This window comes from Pinus tabuliformis, chromosome J, assembly GCF_031772625.1.
Source record: "Pinus tabuliformis cultivar Carrire ecotype Pingquan chromosome J, CPIR1, whole genome shotgun sequence".
Lineage (NCBI taxonomy): Eukaryota > Viridiplantae > Streptophyta > Pinopsida > Pinales > Pinaceae > Pinus > Pinus tabuliformis.
Genome location: NC_142295.1, coordinates 1,078,675,077 through 1,078,696,926, shown reverse-complemented (window position 1 = coordinate 1,078,696,926; position 21,850 = coordinate 1,078,675,077). Strand labels below are relative to the sequence as shown.

The 21,850-nt window shown below is 40.2% G+C and overlaps 1 protein-coding gene across 1 annotated transcript in view; it reads left to right on the top strand.

Annotated features, from left to right (window-relative positions):
• LOC149230696 (FAD-linked oxidases family protein) overlaps positions 1-21,850 on the top strand; it is a 326,280-nt gene that overhangs the window by 28,833 nt on the left and 275,597 nt on the right. The window contains exons 4-5 of the mRNA XM_089376125.1: positions 8,804-8,900; positions 9,448-9,522. Coding sequence (XP_089232251.1) covers positions 8,804-8,900; positions 9,448-9,522 — 172 coding nt within the window. The remainder of the gene's footprint in view (positions 1-8,803; positions 8,901-9,447; positions 9,523-21,850) is intronic.

The following is a 21,850-nucleotide window of genomic DNA, read 5'->3' as shown; positions in this document are numbered from 1 at the left end:
TGTTATAAATGCTTTCAGAGCAACCCCATAAGCTAGCATTATAATTGCATTTGTCAAGGTTTGGCACCCTCTGAGCATGGAACATCCATTTGGCAGCAAGGATGCTCCCTAGGGTGGCCCGTTGATCAATCCTTGCCCCGCTCATCCTTTCACATGATATCTATGTCTTATGGGACCATTGGAAGACCCTTCTCTCCACCAAACTTCAATCATGGAAGCTAGCAATGCAATAACACCTGTCAAGGTTTGGTACCCTTTGATCAATGGAACATCCATTTTGCAGCAAGGATGCTCCCTAGGTGTTAAAATTGGCAACCAGGGCAAAACATCATGTGGGTCATCTTATTCATGGCTAATAATATTTTTATTAGATTCCTCTCGTCGAGAGGTGTAGGATTGATATAAAAATCATCCAATTCTGATAAGTATTCATGGAGATATGAATTTATTTTGATTATGGAATTATTATCAAGCCGACCTACAACTCATGTAGGCTCAGAAGCCCAATAGTCGCATCTATTCACCCACCAACGTTGTGTATAAATATAAGAGGACTTTTCCTCATTTGGACTCACTCATCTCATCACATCTCTCTCTCTCTACTGCGCAGATATGAGTCTCTTCTTTACTGCGCTGAAATGGGTCTCTCTCTCTCTCACATGTGAAGCCGGAAGTTGTTGAATTTGAAGCTGCAACTGCAGAAGTAAAGATTGACTTGCGTGGCCTAGAAGATCTCCTCCTTGGAACTGCGTTGTAGGTTCATCTGAACCTCCTTTGAAAGCCGCAACTTTTGGTGGTGGAATGAAGTCAATCCGACGAACGGTTTGCAAGATATCGACTGCCCTAGTTTGAAGCCGGAAACTACTGAAACTGAAGCTGCAACTGCAGAAGTAAATATTGACTTGCGTGGCCTAGAAGATCTCCTCTTTGGAACTGCGTTGTAGGTTCATCTGAACCTCCTTTGAAAGCCGCAACTTTTGGTGGTGGAATGAAGTCAATCCGACTGTCGATTTGTGAGATATGGTCTGCCCTAGTTTGATAATGAAGCCGCTAATGCTGATGCTACTGATCTAGGGTTTGCTACTGCTGATATGAATCAGATTTATTGTACTATTTCTCTCTGCTGAATTATTGAAGATAAAATAAGATTTGATCAAAGGGTTTCCCCACACATTGTGGGGTTTGTCCCTGGCTAGCCGGCACATCTTGTGTCTCTTGTCTTGGCTTGTTTTCTGTCGATCGTTTAATCTTCTATCTGCACTTTACTTTATATACATGTAATTGCTAATCGGTGGAATATAATAAGAAAAAGAAGTAAACTGTTATAAGCATAGAACATACCACAACTTAACATGGTATCGGAGCTGGGGTGAAGACAAAGCCCGAGCAAGAGCAAGAGCAATCATTGAAGAGAAGATTGGCAAGGCTATCCTAAAAGAACTATGGGGTCCTCAACACTCTTTCCTGCCGAAGACAAGCTCCGTGAGAAAGCTGACTGTCACGGATGGAAGATGTCTATCGATCTAACCCTTGAAGATCAAGGAGTGCTGGACCATGTAAGAGGCAATATTGTTGAGCCTTCATCAAATGCATTTGCTGCTGCTTGGAACAAATGGAAAAATGGAGAAGTCAAAACAAAGAAGATCATTCGAGACTCTATCGACAAGCACTTGGTGGCCTACATCTCTGATCTAGACACCTCCAAGGAAATCTACGACAGACTGGTGAGTTTATTTAAAGTTAATGATGCAAATCAAGTTTTGTTTCTTAGAAATAAGTTGAGGGAAATCAAGAAGGGTAAAGATGAAAGTATGCAAGCATACTTCTTAAGAATCACCGAGATCAAGAACGATCTCCTATCTATTGGGGAAACCATTACTGACAGAGAAATGGCACTCACAACTCTCGGAGGATTACCATCTGAATGGTATGTGTTCAGGACTACTCTTCTGAACAATAATGTAATTCCTAGTTTCGAGGAATTAATGGCTAGATGCATTCAAGAACAAACAAGGGTAGAAGTGCAATAAATGCCCATGCCTAAAGGTCCTCCTGCTGCTTTTTCTTCTCATGCAAAGAGAAGAAAGGACTCACACCGGGACGATGATCAAAATCCCTCTGATGGCAAATCAAAGGAATGACAAATTCAACAGCAAAGGTAAGAGGAGAGTTGGAGATAGAGGAAGAGGACAACCATTCAGGAAGGCTAGAAAGTCCAGGATGTATTAAATGCACCCGACCTCAAAAGGAACCTAGTGTCCATCTTGGCTATGGAAGACAGAGGCTACAAGGTAACCTTCAGCAATGGCAAGGTATGTATATGGAAAAATAATGATAAATATTCCTTTACTCTTGGGTTTAGTGTTGATTCATTATATCAGGTCGATGGAAGTCCGCTAGGTGTCATGTCTTGTGACACAACTCTTTAGTCCGAACTTTGGCATCGGAGGTTTTCCCACCTTCATTACAAAGCTCTACCCGATGTAAGACAGATGGTAACAGGGATGCCCGAATTCCAAGTAGAGAAAGAAGGTGTATGTCCGGGATGTGCCGAAGGAAAGCTCAAAAGGGGACCATTCCCCTCAAAGCAAGACCTCTGATATATTACAGTTGGTTCACTCAGGCATACCTGAGGTTGGCATTAAGAGGGAGACTACTACACCACATACTCCTGAGCAGAATGGTGTGGTGGGAAGGAAGAACTGCACGATGATGGAAGTTGTCCGGGCCATGCTACATGATCAAAGACTTTTGAAGTTTCTATGGGCTGAAACTACAATCACCGCCGTATATGTACAAAATCGATGCCCTCATCAAGCATTGGGTTCCAAGACTCTTGAAGAAAAGTTCACCGCAAGGTGAACAATCTTCTGACTTTGAGGAGCTCTCAAGAAGCCGACACCAGGGAACTGAAAGAAAAGGATGATGAATCAATGCCTGATGTAGAAGAACCCATGGATCTGATTGATTCTCATCCACATGAGCCTTCCTCTTCTAGGAAGAGGCCTTCATGGCTTAGGGGGATACTTGATGATTCTGAAGGACATGCTGCACCCTGAGGAACCTTCCGTCAAATTAAGAAACTTAACAAGTATCAGGGATACCTGACCATCATGAGCACGATCATACAAAATGAGCCTTCATCATTCTCAGATGTCGTCAAGCATTAACTATGGAAGGGTGCTATGACCATAGAATATGAGTCTATTATGGAGAATGATGTCTGGGAAGTAGTTCCTAGACCCTGGACAAGACAATTGTTACTTCAAAATGGCTTTACAAGATAAAGCATGCAGCAAATGGAAGTATGGAAAAGTATAAGGTTCATTTTGTTGCTCGTGGTTTATCCCAGAAGGAAGGTATAGACTATGATATTTGCACCTGTTGCCAGATATACGACCATCCGCTTGATCATAGCCCTTGTGACTTCACAAGGATGGAACCTACATCAGATGGATGTCAAGACTGCGTTCTTGCACGGTTTGATCAAAGAAGAGGTCTACGTGGAGCAACCCGAAGGATTTGAGATTTATGATTGAAAATCTCATGTATGCAGGTTGAAGAAGGCTCTCTATGGGTTGAAGCAAGCACCCCGAGCATGGTATGAGAGGATCGATAGCTACTTGATGAAGTTGGGATTCACTAGGAGTGAAGCCGATCCTAACCTTTACTTTAAGGTTGAAGATGAAAAGCCTATCATACTGGTGTTGCATGTGGATGACCTCTTTCTACAGGTGCAAACCCTCTCATTCACAAATGTAAGAGGGAGATGGCTTCTGAATTTGAAATGAAGGACCAAGGACTTGAAGTGTGGCAGAAGCCAAGGGAAATTTTCCTATCTCAAGGAAAATATGTGGTAAAGATATTGGAAAGATTTGGTATGATGGACTGCAAGCCTGTGACTACCTCGAGGATCTTAACTTTTAAAAGTTATATGGTAGTGATGTCGGACCAGATTTGGGAAATGCCTCTGAGTTTCATAAACTCATTCGCATTGATGTTCTTGGTGAACCTCCATCCGAACATATGTTTTGCAGTTAGCATTGTGAGCTCATATTTGGTTGAGCCTCACTGGATTGATGCCAAGAATCTTCTGAGATATCTTCGTGGCACAATGGGTTAAGATACACTGTCGAAGATGTGAGACTACTTGGATATACTGATGCTGATTGGGCAGGCAGTGTGGTGGACCGTAAGAGCACTTCCGAGTGTTGTTTCACCTTGGGATCTGCTTCGATATCCTAGATGAGCAGGAAGCAGAAGTCGGTGACTTTGAGCACCGCTGAAGCAGGATATACTATTGCTAGCATGACCTCGTGTGAGGCAGTCTAGTTGCGAAAGCTCTTCCGTGAGCTGTTTGGATTTACATTGTATACCATTGTGGTTCTCTATAACAACCAGAGGTGGGATTCGATTATTGAGGAATCCCGTATTCGTCGATTGCTCCAGCAGATAGACATCATCTGGGATATGGTAAGTTGATGAGCAAGGAGGCTCCATCGCATTAAGATGATGTACAGGTTGCTACACTTTGTCAAAGCCCTGAGGAAAGATCTAATTTGTGATTTTCCCAAACGACTTGGAGTCATCAAGAAACCCTTGTACAAGGGTCCTGCATGTTGCATACATTGAGCTCTGGGAGCTCTGAGGGCTTGTGGTTCTTACTGGAGCAACATACGACCACAGGGTGACTCACCCTCCCCTGGTGGTGCGCACTGGAACAAGATGATTCGCTCTCTTGTGGGACAAGATGATTCGCTCTCTTGTGGAACAGGATGATTCGCTCTCCTGTGTAGCAGGATGATTAGTTCTCCTGTGAGGCCTGGATTGATGTGTTCTCCATGGCGATTGTAGCAGCATTGATGTGTTCTCCTGTGAGGCCTGGATTGATGTGTTCTCCATGGCGGCCTAGATTGATGTGTTCTCAATGGCGATTGTAGCAGGATTGATGTGTTCTCGTGTGAGGACAGGATTGATTAGTTCTCCTGTCGAGGCATCCTACCCATGCAGTCTGGGACTCATGGGAAGTACCTCTCATCTGATCAATGAGCAGGGAAATGAAGTTAGGGACCATAGTAGTACCGATGGATGCATCGTTGTAACTACTGTACTCCCTACGCTAGGATGACCTCCATTGATCTGGGATCAATGATACTGGTCTAGGACCAGTGGTATGAGTTGTACCATACTATGACGCTGACTTCGGGTCGGCTGAGACTAGTCTGGGATCAGTGGTACATACTCTGAGACTGACTTTGAGCCAGTGGAGGATCATATTGGTCTGGGACCATTGGAGTTGTACTCACTATGACGCTGACTTTGGGTTGGTTGAGACTGGTCTAGGACCAGTGGTACATACTCTGAGACTGACTTTGAGTCAGTATGATAAATCCTCGATCATTTCTTCTTCTTCAAAATTCGGACAAAAGCAGAGTAGAACAGAACAATGCAAGAGCAGAGCAGAACAGAACAAAACAGTACAGATCAGTGCAGGGCAGAACAAGACAAAGCAGAACAGAACAAAACAGTACAGATCAGTGCAGGGCAGAACAAGACAAAGCAGAACAGGCAAAATAGAGCTGAGCAGGGCAAGGGTCAGGTTGTACAAGGCAGTGCATTTGATGGATGAATAGTAACGACCGATAGACAGATTGCAGATGAAGTTCTCCATGGTTGAGAGGGAGTGTTAAAATTGACAACCAGGGCAAAACATCATGTGGGTCATCTTATTCATGGCTAATAATATTTTTATTAGATTCCTCTCGTCGAGAGGGGTAGGATTGATATAAAAATCATCCAATTCTGATAAGTATTCATGGAGATATGAATTTATTTTGATTATGGAACTATTATCAAGCCGACCTACAACTCATGTAGGCTCAGAAGCCCAACAGTCGCATCTATTCACCCACCAACGTTGTGTATAAATATAAGAGGACTTTTCCTCATTTGGACTCACTCATCTCATCACATCTCTCTCTCTCTACTGCGCAGATATGAGTCTCTTCTCTACTGCGCTGAAATGGGTCTCTCTCTCTCTCACATGTGAAGCCGGAAGTTGTTGAATTTGAAGCTGCAACTGCAGAAGTAAAGATTGACTTGCGTGGCCTAGAAGATCTCCTCCTTGGAACTGCGTTGTAGGTTCATCTGAACCTCCTTTGAAAGCCGCAACTTTTGGTGGTGGAATGAAGTCAATCCGACGAACGGTTTGCAAGATATTGACTGCCCTAGTTTGAAGCCGGAAACTGCTGAAACTGAAGCTGCAACTGCAGAAGTAAATATTGACTTGCGTGGCCTAGAAGATCTCCTCTTTGGAACTGCGTTGTAGGTTCATCTGAACCTCCTTTGAAAGCCGCAACTTTTGGTGGTGGAATGAAGTCAATCCGACTGTCGGTTTGTGAGATATGGTCTGCCCTAGTTTGATAATGAAGCCGCTAATGCTGATGCTACTGATCTAGGGTTTGCTACTGCTGATATGAATCAGATTTATTGTACTATTTCTCTCTGCTGAATTATTGAAGATAAAATAAGATTTGATCAAAGGGTTTCCCCACACATTGTGGGGTTTGTCCCTGGCTAGCCGGCACATCTTGTGTCTCTTGTCTTGGCTTGTTTTCTGTCGATCGTTTAATCTTCTATCTGCACTTTACTTTATGTACATGTAATTGCTAATCGGTGGAATATAATAAGAAAAATAAGTAAACTGTTATAAGCATAGAACATACCACAACTTAACAGTGGCCCTGCCAATCAATCCTTGCTCTGCTCATCCTTTGGCATGGTATTTATGTCTTATGGGACCATTAGATGACCCCTGTCTCCACCAGACTTCAACCATGGATAAGATCTCAAAATCTGGTCTCTCCAAATGAACCTAGATAACTGGATTCGTCCTATAGGCCCCACGAATCCCGAATCCATCGTGTCCGACACGATTCTCTCGAGATTCGTGTCCAAAAACCATGACACGTCGTGTCCTATTTTGACACGTCGAATCCGACTACGTGTCACGATTTTGGCAGTATGTCCTGTTTTCCAGGACTCGTTAGGTGGCAAAAGTGACCTACACGGGTATGAAAAGGCCGCATTTGGTCATTACAGCCACGCATATTTTCATTTGGCAAGCGTTTTGGCAGCTTAATGATCAAGTATAGGCCCTAGTATTCATATGCTATTCATGGTAATGTTAAATTCTTAAAGTAATACCACTTTTACTTAAATTTTTAACATTACCATGAAATGACTCAGGATGTTTGAGAGTGGTTCCGACCTCATTGGATTTCATATGGAGAAAGTAGAATTTTAGATTTCATTCAAAATCCAACAGACTTATCAGTTTTTCAGGATTTTAGGATTGGGGGATTGCAATGTTTCCATTGAATTTTGTCATGTATTAGGGTATGGAACTCGTATTTAATCAAGAGCACCACTCGTATGTACCTTGATGTTAGTGACATTGGTTGTCGAACTCCTGTATCATGACCCTCCTAAAAATGTACGCATCACTCAAACAAAATATTGACTTGACATTTTATGCTTGTTCCATCTTATGTTAATGCTTAAAGGGTGATATTAATGACAAATATCCCTATACAGATATAGAGGTAATGACAAAGATACCTCTAGATATTAATGCTTAGAGGGTGATATTAATGACAAAGATCCTGATTTTCCAACAAGACTAAAAAATTAGACATTTCTCGTGGTGGGAAGAGGGCCAAGCAGAAGAAATAGATAATAGATTGACATGTATTTGAATTTTGTACATACTATGCATGCTAATAGCTATAGATGAAGATCTATATTTGAAATCAATAAATTTGTATCATTAATTAAAATTTGTGTAAGAAATATCTAATTTTTAATATATCTATATATATATATATATATATTTTAATAAAATAATATATAACGAATCCTACGTGTCCTGTTCCGGGGGGTCAACGTGTCCAAATCCGACACCACGAATCCTGAATCCTATGAATCTCGAATCCCCATGTCAGGTGACTTAGAAATGAATGTATATATAAAAGTAATACATACATACATACATACATATGGTAATTTTTTGGTGCTTGGGTACTTCCCGGGGAAGAAAGTCAGCCTCCCTCTCAGCCCGAAGGCAAAAGAGAGGTTGCTGGTACTAGGCCAGCTCTCGGTATAGACTCACTTAAGAGCGCAACAAAGTTACTGTATTCCAGAGCGTCAACATGTCAACTTATGAGACTTGAACATGGATGGGAAGGATAACAACTATTCTGCCCAACCAACCAAGCTTAACTCAATATATATATATATATATATATATATATATATATATATATATATATATTGAGATTAAATAAATAATATATAAACACAAAGATCTATTATTTTGAACATTTATAAAATAGAAATGCATAAACACACATTGAGACAGGTTTTTGACTTGTCTAGACACATCTTTATGCATTCGTTTTTGAAAACTTTTGAACATTTTTTGGTGTGGGAGTCATGACATGCAGGGTCTGAGTGTCAGACACGTTTGTCCCATGCATGTCTGATGCTTTTATGGCATGTCTCCAACACGTTAACTTGTTGGACATGGAGACACACGACACACAGTCCTGGAAGGACATGTCACATAATTTTGTGACTTGGTGAGAAAGCATGAGCTACTCAGATTTCCTTTGAAATTTCCATTTTACCTTGTTTCTCTAGTGCACTCTTAAAATAGTTATATCATGCACTATATCTTTGTTAGTTTTGTTTACTTTGTTCTTTTTTGGTCCTTTCTGATATTTCTTTTATTTGTTGCTGTCAGATATGATTTAACACGGCTACTCATTGGAAGTGAAGGGACGCTAGGTGTAATAACACAAGTAACATTGCGTCTACAGAAGATTCCAGAATCAACTGTGGTACACTTCCTTTATTAGTTTGTTGTCTTAAAAGAACAAGATAAGATTTCCCTTAGTGGTCTTTCACGGTATCAGAATCTGTAATGAAGAACCTCTTTTAGGTGACAAAACTTTACAACATTGGTGCATGTCAAGTGCTGTGGATGGGATCTTAGTTCTGGGTTATTTTGAGAAGTTTCATTACCAATATTGTAAATATAAGGGGTCAATCACTTTCTAAATGGACTTGTACACTGTCACAACCATTTCTGTACCTATTCACATAATTGTGGAATTCGGGCAAGGAGCTAGTGGGGATATTCGGATATCAAGTTTTCAATTTTTTATAGACATTTACATGTTAATAATAGGCAAAATAAGTATTGCTGTAAATGATCCGAAATCTTGCTATAAACTAGCACTTTCAATTTGTATTGCTACTAAAACAATTTTTCTGGTCGCAGAATTGTGCTTGCTAAGATTATCATGCCACTTGATGCCCTCTTTCATTGATTATCTGAAAAGAGGACAATATAATTAAACTGAAAAGGCCAATCCTTCTTTTCAGGTTGCAATGTGCAATTTTCCTACTATAAAAGATGCAGCTGATGTGGCTATTGCTACCATGCATTCAGGTATTCAGGTAATGTGGACACCATGTATCAAATAAAATGGCAATGGAAGAGAATTTCTCCATGTCTGTTTATTGTTCAATGAGCTAGTTGTGAGTCACTTTCATGTCTATAATGATGTGTATCCATATGCGACCTGTATTTTAACATATTTGGGGTGATGAACTATTTCAGAATATTGTCTTAATAGGTAACACCATTTAAGAATGCTTGACACAATAAAACATACTATATTTTTGTACAGTATTACAAAATTAAATCCCTTACATATCTTGGTACTTCTGTTGGTTTTATGCTTATAGTTTGTCTGAGGATTATATTTTCGTATTTTATTTAGAAGGAACTCATAGTTGTTATTATGTATAGTAATTTTTTTGTCATAAACTATCGTAGATTACCATAAGTTTAGGAAAAATAAAGAAATATGACAAATAGAGGTTACAATTTTAGCTTTTGTGGAAAAGATTCAAGATTTCCAAATTGCTGACTTGCTTTCTTGTATGTTCAATTACACTAAAGTGAAAACGAGTCAGTTGTTTTATCATCCCATTAGTGTTTATACCCGTAAGTGTTGTTTGAATTAAAACGTATTCTAGGATCTAAATTCATCTATGAATGCTGCTAATATTTATTTCAAATATTCCTATCATGTACTTATGCGCTAAGATGTACCTTGTGGAAAGAGCATCGAGAAAGAATAAAGTAAATTTAACTTTATCAAATGTATATTTATCACACTATTTTCCGTGTGTCAAAAGAATTCTGTATTTTCTGACATCTGTCATTTCTAAAATACACGGGGATCTAATTTCTCCATTTTAGGCCCTAATTTTCTCTCCTTAGGTGAGTTTGTCCTAGTAAACCCTAATTTTTCTAAGCTTCAAATTGAGGGTCTTTTGAAGGTTTCTTATACCATAGGCTTGCTAATATTCATTATTGGAAAGCTTTTCTTGGCTTATTGATCCTAGGATATCCCTTTAAGCTTGCTTTCCCTGAATCCCTAGGTCAATTGTGCCTTTCCTTGGTCTTATTAGAGGATGCAAATTGCCTCTCTTAGATTGATTAAGCCTTGTCCCTAAGAAGAGTCATCCTCTATAAGCCATATGTAACCTTATTCCCTGAACCTAGCATATCTTACATAGGTGACCTATATATTGAGAAGCCTCCCATTGGTGAAAGTCCGTAAAGAGTAGGGAGTGGTGGCTGTGGTGACAGCGGGCCACACCTCATTGTTGTCACTTGGTCTAGTGCTTGCCATGTAAAGGTACCCCTCTATAAGACCTACTAGATTTTGAGGCAACAGGCCCCTTGAAATGTTGAGGGTCTATGTCAATGGCTCTCACCAAAAACTGCCAATAGCAATATCCAACCATGTTAAAAGTGATACCACAGCAATGATGGTTTTTCCCCTCTTGTTTGAGTTTACTCTCTCCCTTGTTTGTTGAGCATTTTCAACAATCTATTATCTTTAGTTGCAATTATAAGTTTGGATATTTCTTCTTCTACTTGTATGGCCCTCCTCTTCCTTGCATCATGGACAAATCTTGTCTCATTGCTAGCACCCAAGTGAAAATTTCTAGTGCTGCCCATACCAATTTTCCATCTTTGATCCTTCAAATTGAGTATCATTTTTCTCTTTTTTGAAATGTAACCCTCACCTCCAGATTTCTGGTATGTGCACAAATTTCAATGCCCCTTATCTCTTCATGCAAAATGTGAGTGTTGGCTATTGTGTAATACCCCTTGTGGGTCCTCTCACATTTACATAAATTGCACCTCCATTCACATGAACCCCCATCACCCATTTACTTGAGCTTGGTAACATGCTTGCAAAGAGGATAGTATTCTAGCTGCTTGTTTGTTTGAGGATCTCTAGGGGCATTAGAAATGACACTATGAGAAGCCATGAATGCAGCGAAAATAGTAAATAAATCTACTCATCAAATAAATCTGATGCCCACATCTTACTTTTTTCTTCCCACAGTTGTCCTCTTGCTGGAAATGCACCAATGTTTTCTCTCAATGGTCTAAAACACAAGTAAATGCTTGCTGCTGCTGTTGAAAGATCTTCTCACTGAAGAAAGTGTGAGGATTGAGTGGATGAATTGCTTTCTTATAGAAAAGGAGAGGCTGTTAGGGCTTTTAGATAATTGTAAATTTTATTCTTTTCAAATAAATGTGAAGATGAGTTAATTAGGTATGTGAACTGATTATCTTTTTTAGTGAATTAATTTTCTTTTTGCCAGAGTCCCACACCCTTCTTGGGCACATGAATGGGCCCACAAAACAAAAAAAATATGCCGAAATGATTCATATTTGCATTGAAACAGTTTGGAAACATTGTCGGCTTACTGCATTGCTTTCCAAATCATGAAATATCATTTGGTAAAGCCAATGATGTTTTCAGGCCATTTTGTACGAGTTTTGTCATTTCTAGCTATTTCAAGTACTAGTATATTGGTTTTGGGGGTGTTTCTTTCAACATAGGTTTTTCCTCAATGTATGTGCCAAAGGGGAAGTGCCTAGACTCATGTATACCACATGGACTTTAAGCTATAGTGCCTAGTGTTGAAAATAGTGTAAGTAAGTTCGGTCTTCATTATGTCAAATGATGTAACAATGTAATTCTTGTATTTTTATTATTATTATTTGAGCATGCGTTTCATGCTCAAATGTTTATTTTGAAGTTTAAAAGACAACTGTGAGTTGTTACACTCGTAAAGTCAATAATTGTCAAAGAGTCCTTCCAGATCATCAAATGAAAACCACCAAAATGTACCCGCCGAATTCATGCCCACCGAAATCAAAAGAAATGGTATCCGCTTGGAATGTCAGCCTAAGAGAAGGAATCACGTCGGCTTGGAGAAGGGGATACAAGCCTATAAATAGGTCACTATGATCTCACCTTGACACATAACTCACTCACTCTCATTCTCGCATCAAGGACGAAGAGAAAGAGATGAAAAAGTGGCAGCCGCAGGCAGTGAGGAAGTCTGTTCCCTCGTCCGAGAATATCTTCAAGTCTGTTCACACGTGCGGAGGTCAGATCCAAGCTAGGGCATCCATGCATATTGTTCATTGATTGGGTTACAAGTTCGATCAAGCTACAATCTGAAGAGAGGATCCATTATCCAAGAGATTGAAGCAGTGAAAGGGCTAGAAGAGCCCTAAATTCTTCTCGCATGTGGACCCAGAATCTGAAGGAGACTGTCATGATCTTGCTATTCTTGGACAGTCACTGTTTCGGCATTTAATACAGTGGATCAAGCTCATGTCAAGGAGCTATCTCTTGTGTGACTAATATACTTGGAAAGAAAAGGAGCAAAGAAGCTAAGGGGAGCTGTTCTCGACATCATTTTGTTGACTGTCATCACCTTGGTGCAGACTTGCTATACTCTGCGAAGTTGCAGAAGAAGATTCAGTGATTGGGTACATTTCGGCAGGTTTGTCATCTTAATGTTGAAGGCTATATTGTGTCATGAAACTTCTCAATATAGATTCTATAAGAAAGAGTTCAAAGGGTTTTTCCTCTCAAGGTTAGGAGAGGTTTTTGCCGTGGTTTGGTGCCAATATCTTGTGTACGTGTGTATCTTGATCTTCTTGTTTTGGTAACTATTTGAAGATAATAATACAAAAGAAGCAGAATCTAAAGAAGTAATATCTCAAGCAGCTATCATAGTTAAGAGAAATTGAATAATTAAGATTGCCCTTAATTTCTCAACATGGTATCAGAGGGAGGTTCCTGCAAAGGGCATGAAGAAGATCAGAACTTCACACTTTCTGTCTGAAATTTCGTGTGAGTATTGGGTGCAGGTATACGCAATCTAGAAGGGAGAGATCTCACATAAGAAGGGACAGTTCTCGCATATCTCTGAGATCTGGTATGGAGCAGATCCACATTGAAAAGGGTTCAAGGGTCTGTCTGCATCTCAGATTGGTATAAGGGCAGACAGACCAGGTCTCGGATCTCATAAAGAAAGATGGAGAGGCATGGTTTATTCCAGAGCACAGTCATGAACTCGACATATATATATTCGTGACATGAGTCTGTTGAAAGTAATTTCAGTGAAGACAGTAACTACTACAATCTGGGCGAACAATGATCTGCCTGCGTCATTGGATGGGCTTAAGGTGCAGGCAGAAAGGATTTCAAACATTTCGCATTTTCTCTCTGAAATTTCGGATGGGTTTAGGAACAGAAATCCGCATTACAGAAAGGCAATGGTTCAGGTCTATGGATGGTGTGTTATCACAGTCATCTTTGCATGGGTAAACACAAGTATAGTCTCGGTATTACAGTGAAGAGTATTTGGTCTCCTAGCAGCCACAAGATATATATGTATCTCGGTGATCTCACAACAACCCATTATCTCGGCACTTATTTCATACGCAGTCACCCATGATGGATCAATCTCGACATATATTTGTATATACTATCTCAGTCATAAATATTGTTTCGGCTTACATGTATTCTCAGCATAATCATGTTGGAAGGAATTTTGATAATAACTGTGAATACTGCAGTCTGGGCATAATTTGAAGAAGCAGTAAATAGAACAGTCTTGGCATAGTGATAAGTCGCAGAGATGATCAGTCTCGGAGGATACAGTCTCTGCATAATGAAGAGCCATTACAGTCTCGGCATATATGGGATAGTAAGGATCTCAATGCAATAAAGAATAGTATCACATCTCGATGGATCTATTTCCTAACAGTCACTATATATATATATGTGATGGAAAGATCTTCGGATCCCTCACTGCCTTTGCATAGTCTCACTGTCTCGGTTTAAGAAAGATCACAATGATCCTACAGTCACAATCACAGCTCGGCATACTCACAGTCACAGTTATGATGATTCCAGATAGACGCAATACAGATAATGACTAAGGTCTCAGGTATATTCGCGTGATATAAAGATCTCACAAAGTGACTCACCTAGTCTCGACATATAAATGCAGTAAGCATATGTGGAGTTTTTATAATGATACTCTGTCTTGTTATATATAGTATGGTCGATGGTAATCATGATCTTGGTCAGATTCTTGATGAAAATCTCTGTATAGATCTCTGAAATTTTGAGGCAGAAAATGTTATGCGAAGAAGCAGTGCTGATTTGGATGAATGTGCTGCAGTTTAGTAGTGATAACATCGATGATACAGGCAGTGATGATATCAGTGATGCAATCACAGGGACCTCAGTGTAGTATCAATAATGATGATTATCTCAGCAGTGTCTGAGAAAGGGATTGATGATCTTGGTCTTGGAGTGGCAGAATATGTAATGCCCATAATTCAAAATACAGGAAACATGTAAATACTCATAAACTGGAAAACAGGAAGCATAAAAATGTAATTTGCACTTACCTGAACTGCTAGCTGATTGCTGATTCTGCTATTGAACTGGTGATTCCGCTGCTGGTGATGCCGTGGCTATTTTGATCCAATCTTCGGGAGGCCAATACCACCCAACCAGACTGAGCAAACCTAGCTGCTCAATCCAGAAAGCTTCCCAACAGAAGCCCTCTGTCCCTCCGTGCCCAGAACCTCAGACCACTTAAAGCTCTTCAATGGATAATTCCCTTCTCTTGGTTTCCTCCTGGTGAATTTATGCTTCTCGTTCTCTGCTGCTCCTCTCTGGTTTCCCCCCCCCCTCATCGGTTCAGATTAGCGATTTATAATGGCAGGCTTGGCGGTGGCCACCCTCCTGCTTCCGGCCACCGCTCTCCTTCCTCCTGACACGCCCCCGCATGCAATTTAAGTCTTAGATCTTTTCCCGGCCAGGTGCGCTCTGCCATAAATTTTCAGGTATGCTACAGCTGCCAGCATATGGTTGCTTTACGTTTAACATATGAATATTTATAATTTCAGTTTATCTTATAACATTAAATCTATATAAATATTATAAAGTTCCATTTATATAGTTTATATCTTATAACATTTAAATCTATATAAATGTTATAAAGTTCCATTTATATAGTTTATAAGATTTATATTATAAAGTTCAGATATATATATTTTATAAATTTAATATATGTAAATTATAAAGTTCAATTATATTTTTTTTTATAAAGTTTAACTTATATATGTTTATAAATCTAAATTGTATTTATAAACTTAACATATTTATTGCTTAAATTTCATCACATTTGTTTTATTATAAAGTTTAAAACCTTATATAATGGATCAATTTAGCGGGGTCGTTACATACACCCCCCCTTCTGAGAACTTCGTCCCGAAGTTTAGAATTTTAGGTTCAAGGTTTTAATGGACATGACCCTTTTCTATCCAGGTCCCCAAGCTATTCAAAATCATCCTATTCTCCCTAATCTCTTATGCTCCCATCCTATCCGTCCTCTACTGGAGTATGCCATGGCGTCAATTTTACTGACCTAACCATTCATAAACACTAAGGTGACAACGTCGGTTATACCGACCTGATTCCCAGTAGGCAGCCGACAGTCATCATCACACGTCTAGGGGAGCGTGGCTCGCACAGTCCTCCCGTGACTCCAGGGTTCGGAGGATAAACGGTGGGTAACCCCTCCACCCCTCCCAGTAGAATTAGGGCTACTAGCCTATCATAGGATCATTTGAGCTTTAATTGTTCTGAGGTTCTATCATCACGTGGTCATCTCGAAAATTGGATCATTTATCTGCAGTCATACACTTACCCATGCATTCGTAAAATGTGCATCAGCATATTCAAAATAACTCATGTATTATTTACATATGTCACTGACTCACTACAACATAACATATTTTGCCATATTCCAAGTACGTCTTTGGCGTTCATCTAGAATGTATTCACTTCCTGATTTCTATCCTATTGATCATACTAACAATAAAATAAATCAGATCTATAATATCTTAATTTTTATCAGAAGAAAACTTATTCAACTGCCTTAACTTTACTTCAACATTTATAATTTAGTAAAATAAATCACATATATTGTTTTGGTATCCATGTACCAACAGGAATTAAACACATATTATTTTGGTATCCATGTACCAGCAGGAATTTAAACATATATTACGCCACAAAATTTCATGTTTATTCCTAATCATTCAAATGTTTTTGGGTCCCTGATTGTAGTGAAGTAAATATATACTAAACATAGCGTAAAGTTCTTCAAAATGGACATAAACTAGGGTATCTCTGACATATGTCCTCTGTATTCTCCCAAGTTGCTGATCCAGGACTATACTTGTCCCATTGGACCTTAACTTGGTCCACCAGACGGTTCCTCAACTGTCGAACTCTACGTTCCAGTATACGTAAAGGTTCGACCGTTATGACTCCCTCGTCCGATACCTGCAATTCTTTCCACTGGATGTTATGAGATAGATCAGCTACATAATGTCTTAATACAGAAACATGAAATACATTATGAATTCTATGCAGGTGGGGTGGCAGGGCAAGACGATAGGCAACAGGTCCAACTCTTTCCACGACTTTGAACGGTCCTATAAATCGGGGTGACAACTTTGTCCCTTTTCCGAATCGAATAGTACTTTTATTTGGTTTGATGCGGACGAAGACCTGGTCCCCTACTTCATATTTCCTATCAGATCGGTGAGCATCAGCATAACTCTTTTGTCTATCTTGTGCTTCCTTTAATCGTTGTCTAATCTGGCTGACCTGCACTTCCATTTCATGGATTAATTCCGGTCCTATTATCACTCGATCTTCTAACCTGTCCCAACTTAACGGTGTTCTGCATGGTCTGCCATATAAAGCTTCAAATGGAGGCATCCCAATCGAACTGTGGTAACTGTTGTTGTATGCGAATTCGACTAAGGATAAATACTTTTCCCAGTGTGATTGCTGATCCATTACATACATTCGCAACATGTCTTCAAGTACTTGATTTACTCTTTCAGTTTGCCCATCAGTCTCAGGATGGTAAGCAGTGCTTAAATTTAGCTGAGTACCTAAGGCTGTCTGCATGCAAGTCCAGAATCTGGAAGTGAATCGCGAATCTCTATCGGATATAATCTTCTTAGGTACTCCATGAAATCTGATAATTTCATTTATGAATACTCGAGCTACGTCAGCAACATCATAAGTATCTCGTACCGGAATGAAATGGGCGCTTTTTGTTAATTTATCCACCACTACCAGAATGGCATTGTGTCTTTGAGAAGTAAGAGGTAGTCCAGTGATAAAATCCATAGAAATGGTCTCCCATTTAGACATAGGAATGTCGTGGGGTTGTAAGAGACCCGTTGGGTGACAATGATCTGCCTTTACTTGCTGACATTCCAAACATTTTGCAACAAATTGAGTGATATCACGCTTCATGCCTGCCCAAAAGAAGAGTTTCTTGGTATCCGCATACATTTTCCCTACTCCAGGATGAGCACAATATACTGCTTTGTGAGCTTCCCTAAGGATGGTATCTCGAAGATCTTTGTCATCAGGAATGTACATCCTTCCATGGAATCGTAAGATCCCATCGCCTTCTAATTCATAACCCTCAAATTTAGATTCTTTAGCCTTAATACCCTCTAGACTTGCTCTCACCTTTAAATACCAGCTGTCTTTTATAAGACGATCCAGTACTCGTTGTCTTAAGTCTACTTTAATGGGTATGAGAGAAAATATCCGAGGTCTTCTGCTTAAAGCATCGGCTACTACATTTTCTTTTCCCTTAATATATGATATTCCGAAGTCATATTCACTTAGGAATTCACTCCATCGTCTTTGCCTGGCATTAAAGTCCCTTTGGGTGAACAAATATTGTAGACTTTTATGGTCGCTTTTAAGTGTAAAATTTCGTCCCACCAGATAGTGTCTCCAGATCTTTAAAGCTAGAATTACAGCGGCCAATTCTAAATCGTGAGTAGCATAGAGTTCTTCATGAGGTTTTAGCTTTCTAGAAGCATAAGCTATCACTCCCTTATCCTGCATCAACATTGCACCCAGCCCTTGCTTGGATGCATCAGTACATACCGTAAAGTCTTTGCCCATATCAGGGACTCTTAGGATTGGTGCACTGGTGAGTAGTCTTTTGAGTTCAGAGAATGCTTTATTACATTCCTCGATCTACTCATACTTAACACCTTTACGCTGAAGGGTTGTGATTGGCTTTGCGATTTTGGAGAATCCCTCCACAAATCTCCGGTAATAACCTGCTAAACCCATAAAGCTTCGTATCTCATGTGCATTTTTCGGTATTGGCCATTCCATGATCGCTTTTACCTTCTCAGGATCTACTGAAATCCCTTCACCTGATATGATGTGACCCAGATAATGAATCTTTTCCTGAAAAAAAGAACACTTGGATAGTTTTCCATATAACTGACGTTCTCTAAGGCAGGACAATACTAGCCGCAAATGCTCTTCATGCTCTTCTTCATTCTTGGAATAGATGAGAATATCATCTAAAAAGACTTGTACAAATTTATCAAGATACTGACGGAAAACACTATTCATAAGATTCATGAATACGGCTGGCGCATTTGTTAATCCAAATGGTACCACAGTAAATTCATAGTGCCCAAAACGTGTCCGGAATGCAGTCTTAGAGATATCACTTTCAGAAATCCTTAGCTGATGATACCCTGATCGAAGGTCAATTTTTGAAAAGACAGCAGCTCCTTTCATTTGATCGAAGAGATCATCGATTCGCGGCATTGGGTATTGATTCTTTACTGTGGCTCGATTCAAGTCTCGATAGTCTATGCATAATCTTAAGGATCCATCTTTCTTCTTCACAAAAATTACAGGAGCTCCCCAAGGTGAGGTACTGGGCCGGATAAGCCCTATATTGAGTAGTTCCTTCAACTGGATTTGCAATTCTTGAAGTTTTGGAGCTGTCATTCTATAAGGCGTTTTAGAGATCGGTTGGGTACCTGGCTTTAATTCAATAGTGAGATCCAATTCTCTTACCGGGGGTAATCCAGGTAGTTCCTTTGGAAATACATCCGAGAACTCGGCTAACACCGGATATTGTTCTAAGGATGGCCCCTTTTCCTGGCTCACTTCGTGAATTTCATAAGCCTGACAACCCTTTCTTAAACAACACTTCACTTGCATTGCCGAAATGTAGCGTAAAGAAACTTCCCTCTTTATTCCTTGAATTTGGATTACTTCTCCCTCGTCGCTTATGCCCAGAATCCTTTTTCCATAACAGTCCACCCAAGCTTGGTGAGCTTCCAGCCAATCCATACCGATGATAAGGTCATACGTTCCTAAGGCTGTGACATAGACTTTTAGTTTAGTAGAACAGACCCCTAGGTCAATATTGCATTGATCCACACTCAAGCCCACGGTTTGGAGTTCTCCTGAGGCCATTTCCACTTGGTGGAAATCATTTTGTCTACGAGCTGCCAACCCACATTTGTTTAATGCATATGACGAAATGAAACTATTTGTGGCACCAGTATCAAATAAGATTTTGAGTTTTACGCCATTGATAGTACCTGAAGATTCCACTACAGTGGATTGATGGGCTGCTTGGTCGTGGTTGACTACTGCATGAATTCTATGATTACTTCGATTGGCTGATATCGGCTCCTTCCCAGTCCTTTGCAATATATTCGATGAAGCTTCTGGGCAGTTACGCTGGAAATGCGGCCCCCCGCATCCCCAACAATTGAGCTGTGCTGATCCTCTTGAGTCAAGGTGTGAATTTCTAGAGAACGAGCCGCGTCCTCCCATGTTGATTCCTCTCGCACTCCTTCCTCTACCGGTAGTCCCTCGCGATGCCCATGGTCTGGTGTTGGACGATTCCGCGGCTATAGTGTTTACTGCCATGGGAACTCTTGTCCCCACACTTGGGGTAAACCTGTTACCGTAAGGTGGCCTCGAGCTACCTCCTCTGAAAAAGTTCCGGGGAGCCTTCCCTGGAAACCCTGATTGTAAAGGCCCTGCTGGCCCCATATCCTTTTTGATTCCAAGGTGCTCTTCTGCATAACGGCTACATTCGACTGCCTCGGCTACAGATGATGGTTTCCACATACTTACCAAGGCTCTGATGCGAGGATTTAACCCAAATATGAAGCGTTCAGCTTGACGTTCATCAGAGTCTAAGTAGGGAATGTATTTTACCAGCTCCATAAACCTTATTTCGTACTCTTCCACCGTTTTACTTCCCTGAATTAGTGTATGAAAGGCTCTGGCTTGCTGTTGTTGAAAGTATGGAGGTAAATACTTTGCGCGGAACTTTTCCTCAAATAGTTCCCAAGGAACATTATCCGATGTAAGGTGTAGCTGCTTTTCCAGGTTTCCCCACCAAATCAAGGCACTTTCCTTTAGTTGAAACACGACAATTTTTGTTTTTGCTGAAGGTGAATATTCTCTTAACTTAAAGCACCGGTTCATCCCTTCCAACCATGCCTCAGCGCGTTCACCAGCTCGACCACCCGAAAATTCTGGGAGTCTAATTTTCTGAAGCTCTCTAGAGATGTCTTCTCTCGATCTTCTGGGCTCCAAATTATTTGGTTCCTCTGAAGTGGTGGCTACATGCTGAAATTCCTCTTTGTTTTTAGCCTTAGTTGATTCCTTTAATGTCTCCAATAAGGCTTCCAAAGAGTTCATTATCACAGTCAACTATGGCGTTGGAGCGTTTGATGTTGACGGTTGCCTTGGTGGTGACGAAGGTGATGGGGATGCTGATGGCGACGATGGCTGCATTAATGGTGATGATGCTGCCTGGTCACGTAGTCGTCGCTCATACGTCCTTACCATTGCAATGGTCCCTGAACACAAAATAAAATTTATACATATAAAAAAAAAATGAGGCGGATAACCGAATTTTAACACACAAGTTGCAACTTCACATTTATAAACGGGTATAGTTTTGCTATTTTTACCCGCTAGGCGGATCTTACTGGTACCGTGGTCAAGGAGGGTGGTCTCGCGACCTCCTTGTCCTAATGCAGGGTATTCTATCCTAGAATGAATAATGCAGAAGTATGGTTATAGACTCCTAACAATTGGGATAATTTCTCTGTCTGGGATGTGATTTGCTTCAATGGAGGAATCACATGAATAATACTGTAATGAATTCATTTAAAGATTTTTTTTTTTTTTGTTTTTTTGTTTTTAAATTCAAAACACCCAGATTCCTCAACTTGGATATGGTGACAAGGCAAGGAGCATTAACAAGCTTGCTCGTTTGGCCCGCAAGCAAGGTCTTTATGATGTGTCACTGAGCTGAACAAAATGCTGGCTATTTCACACGGGAGTTCAAGCACGAAAGATTTGTGAAAATAAGAGGACAAGCAAAACTGATTTAGAAATGAGAGGGAAATTAAGAACTGGGATCAATTTAATTAATAGTACCAATCTGGAAAATTGTCCTAGTCAGCACCGGGCAGAGATTTTCTGCC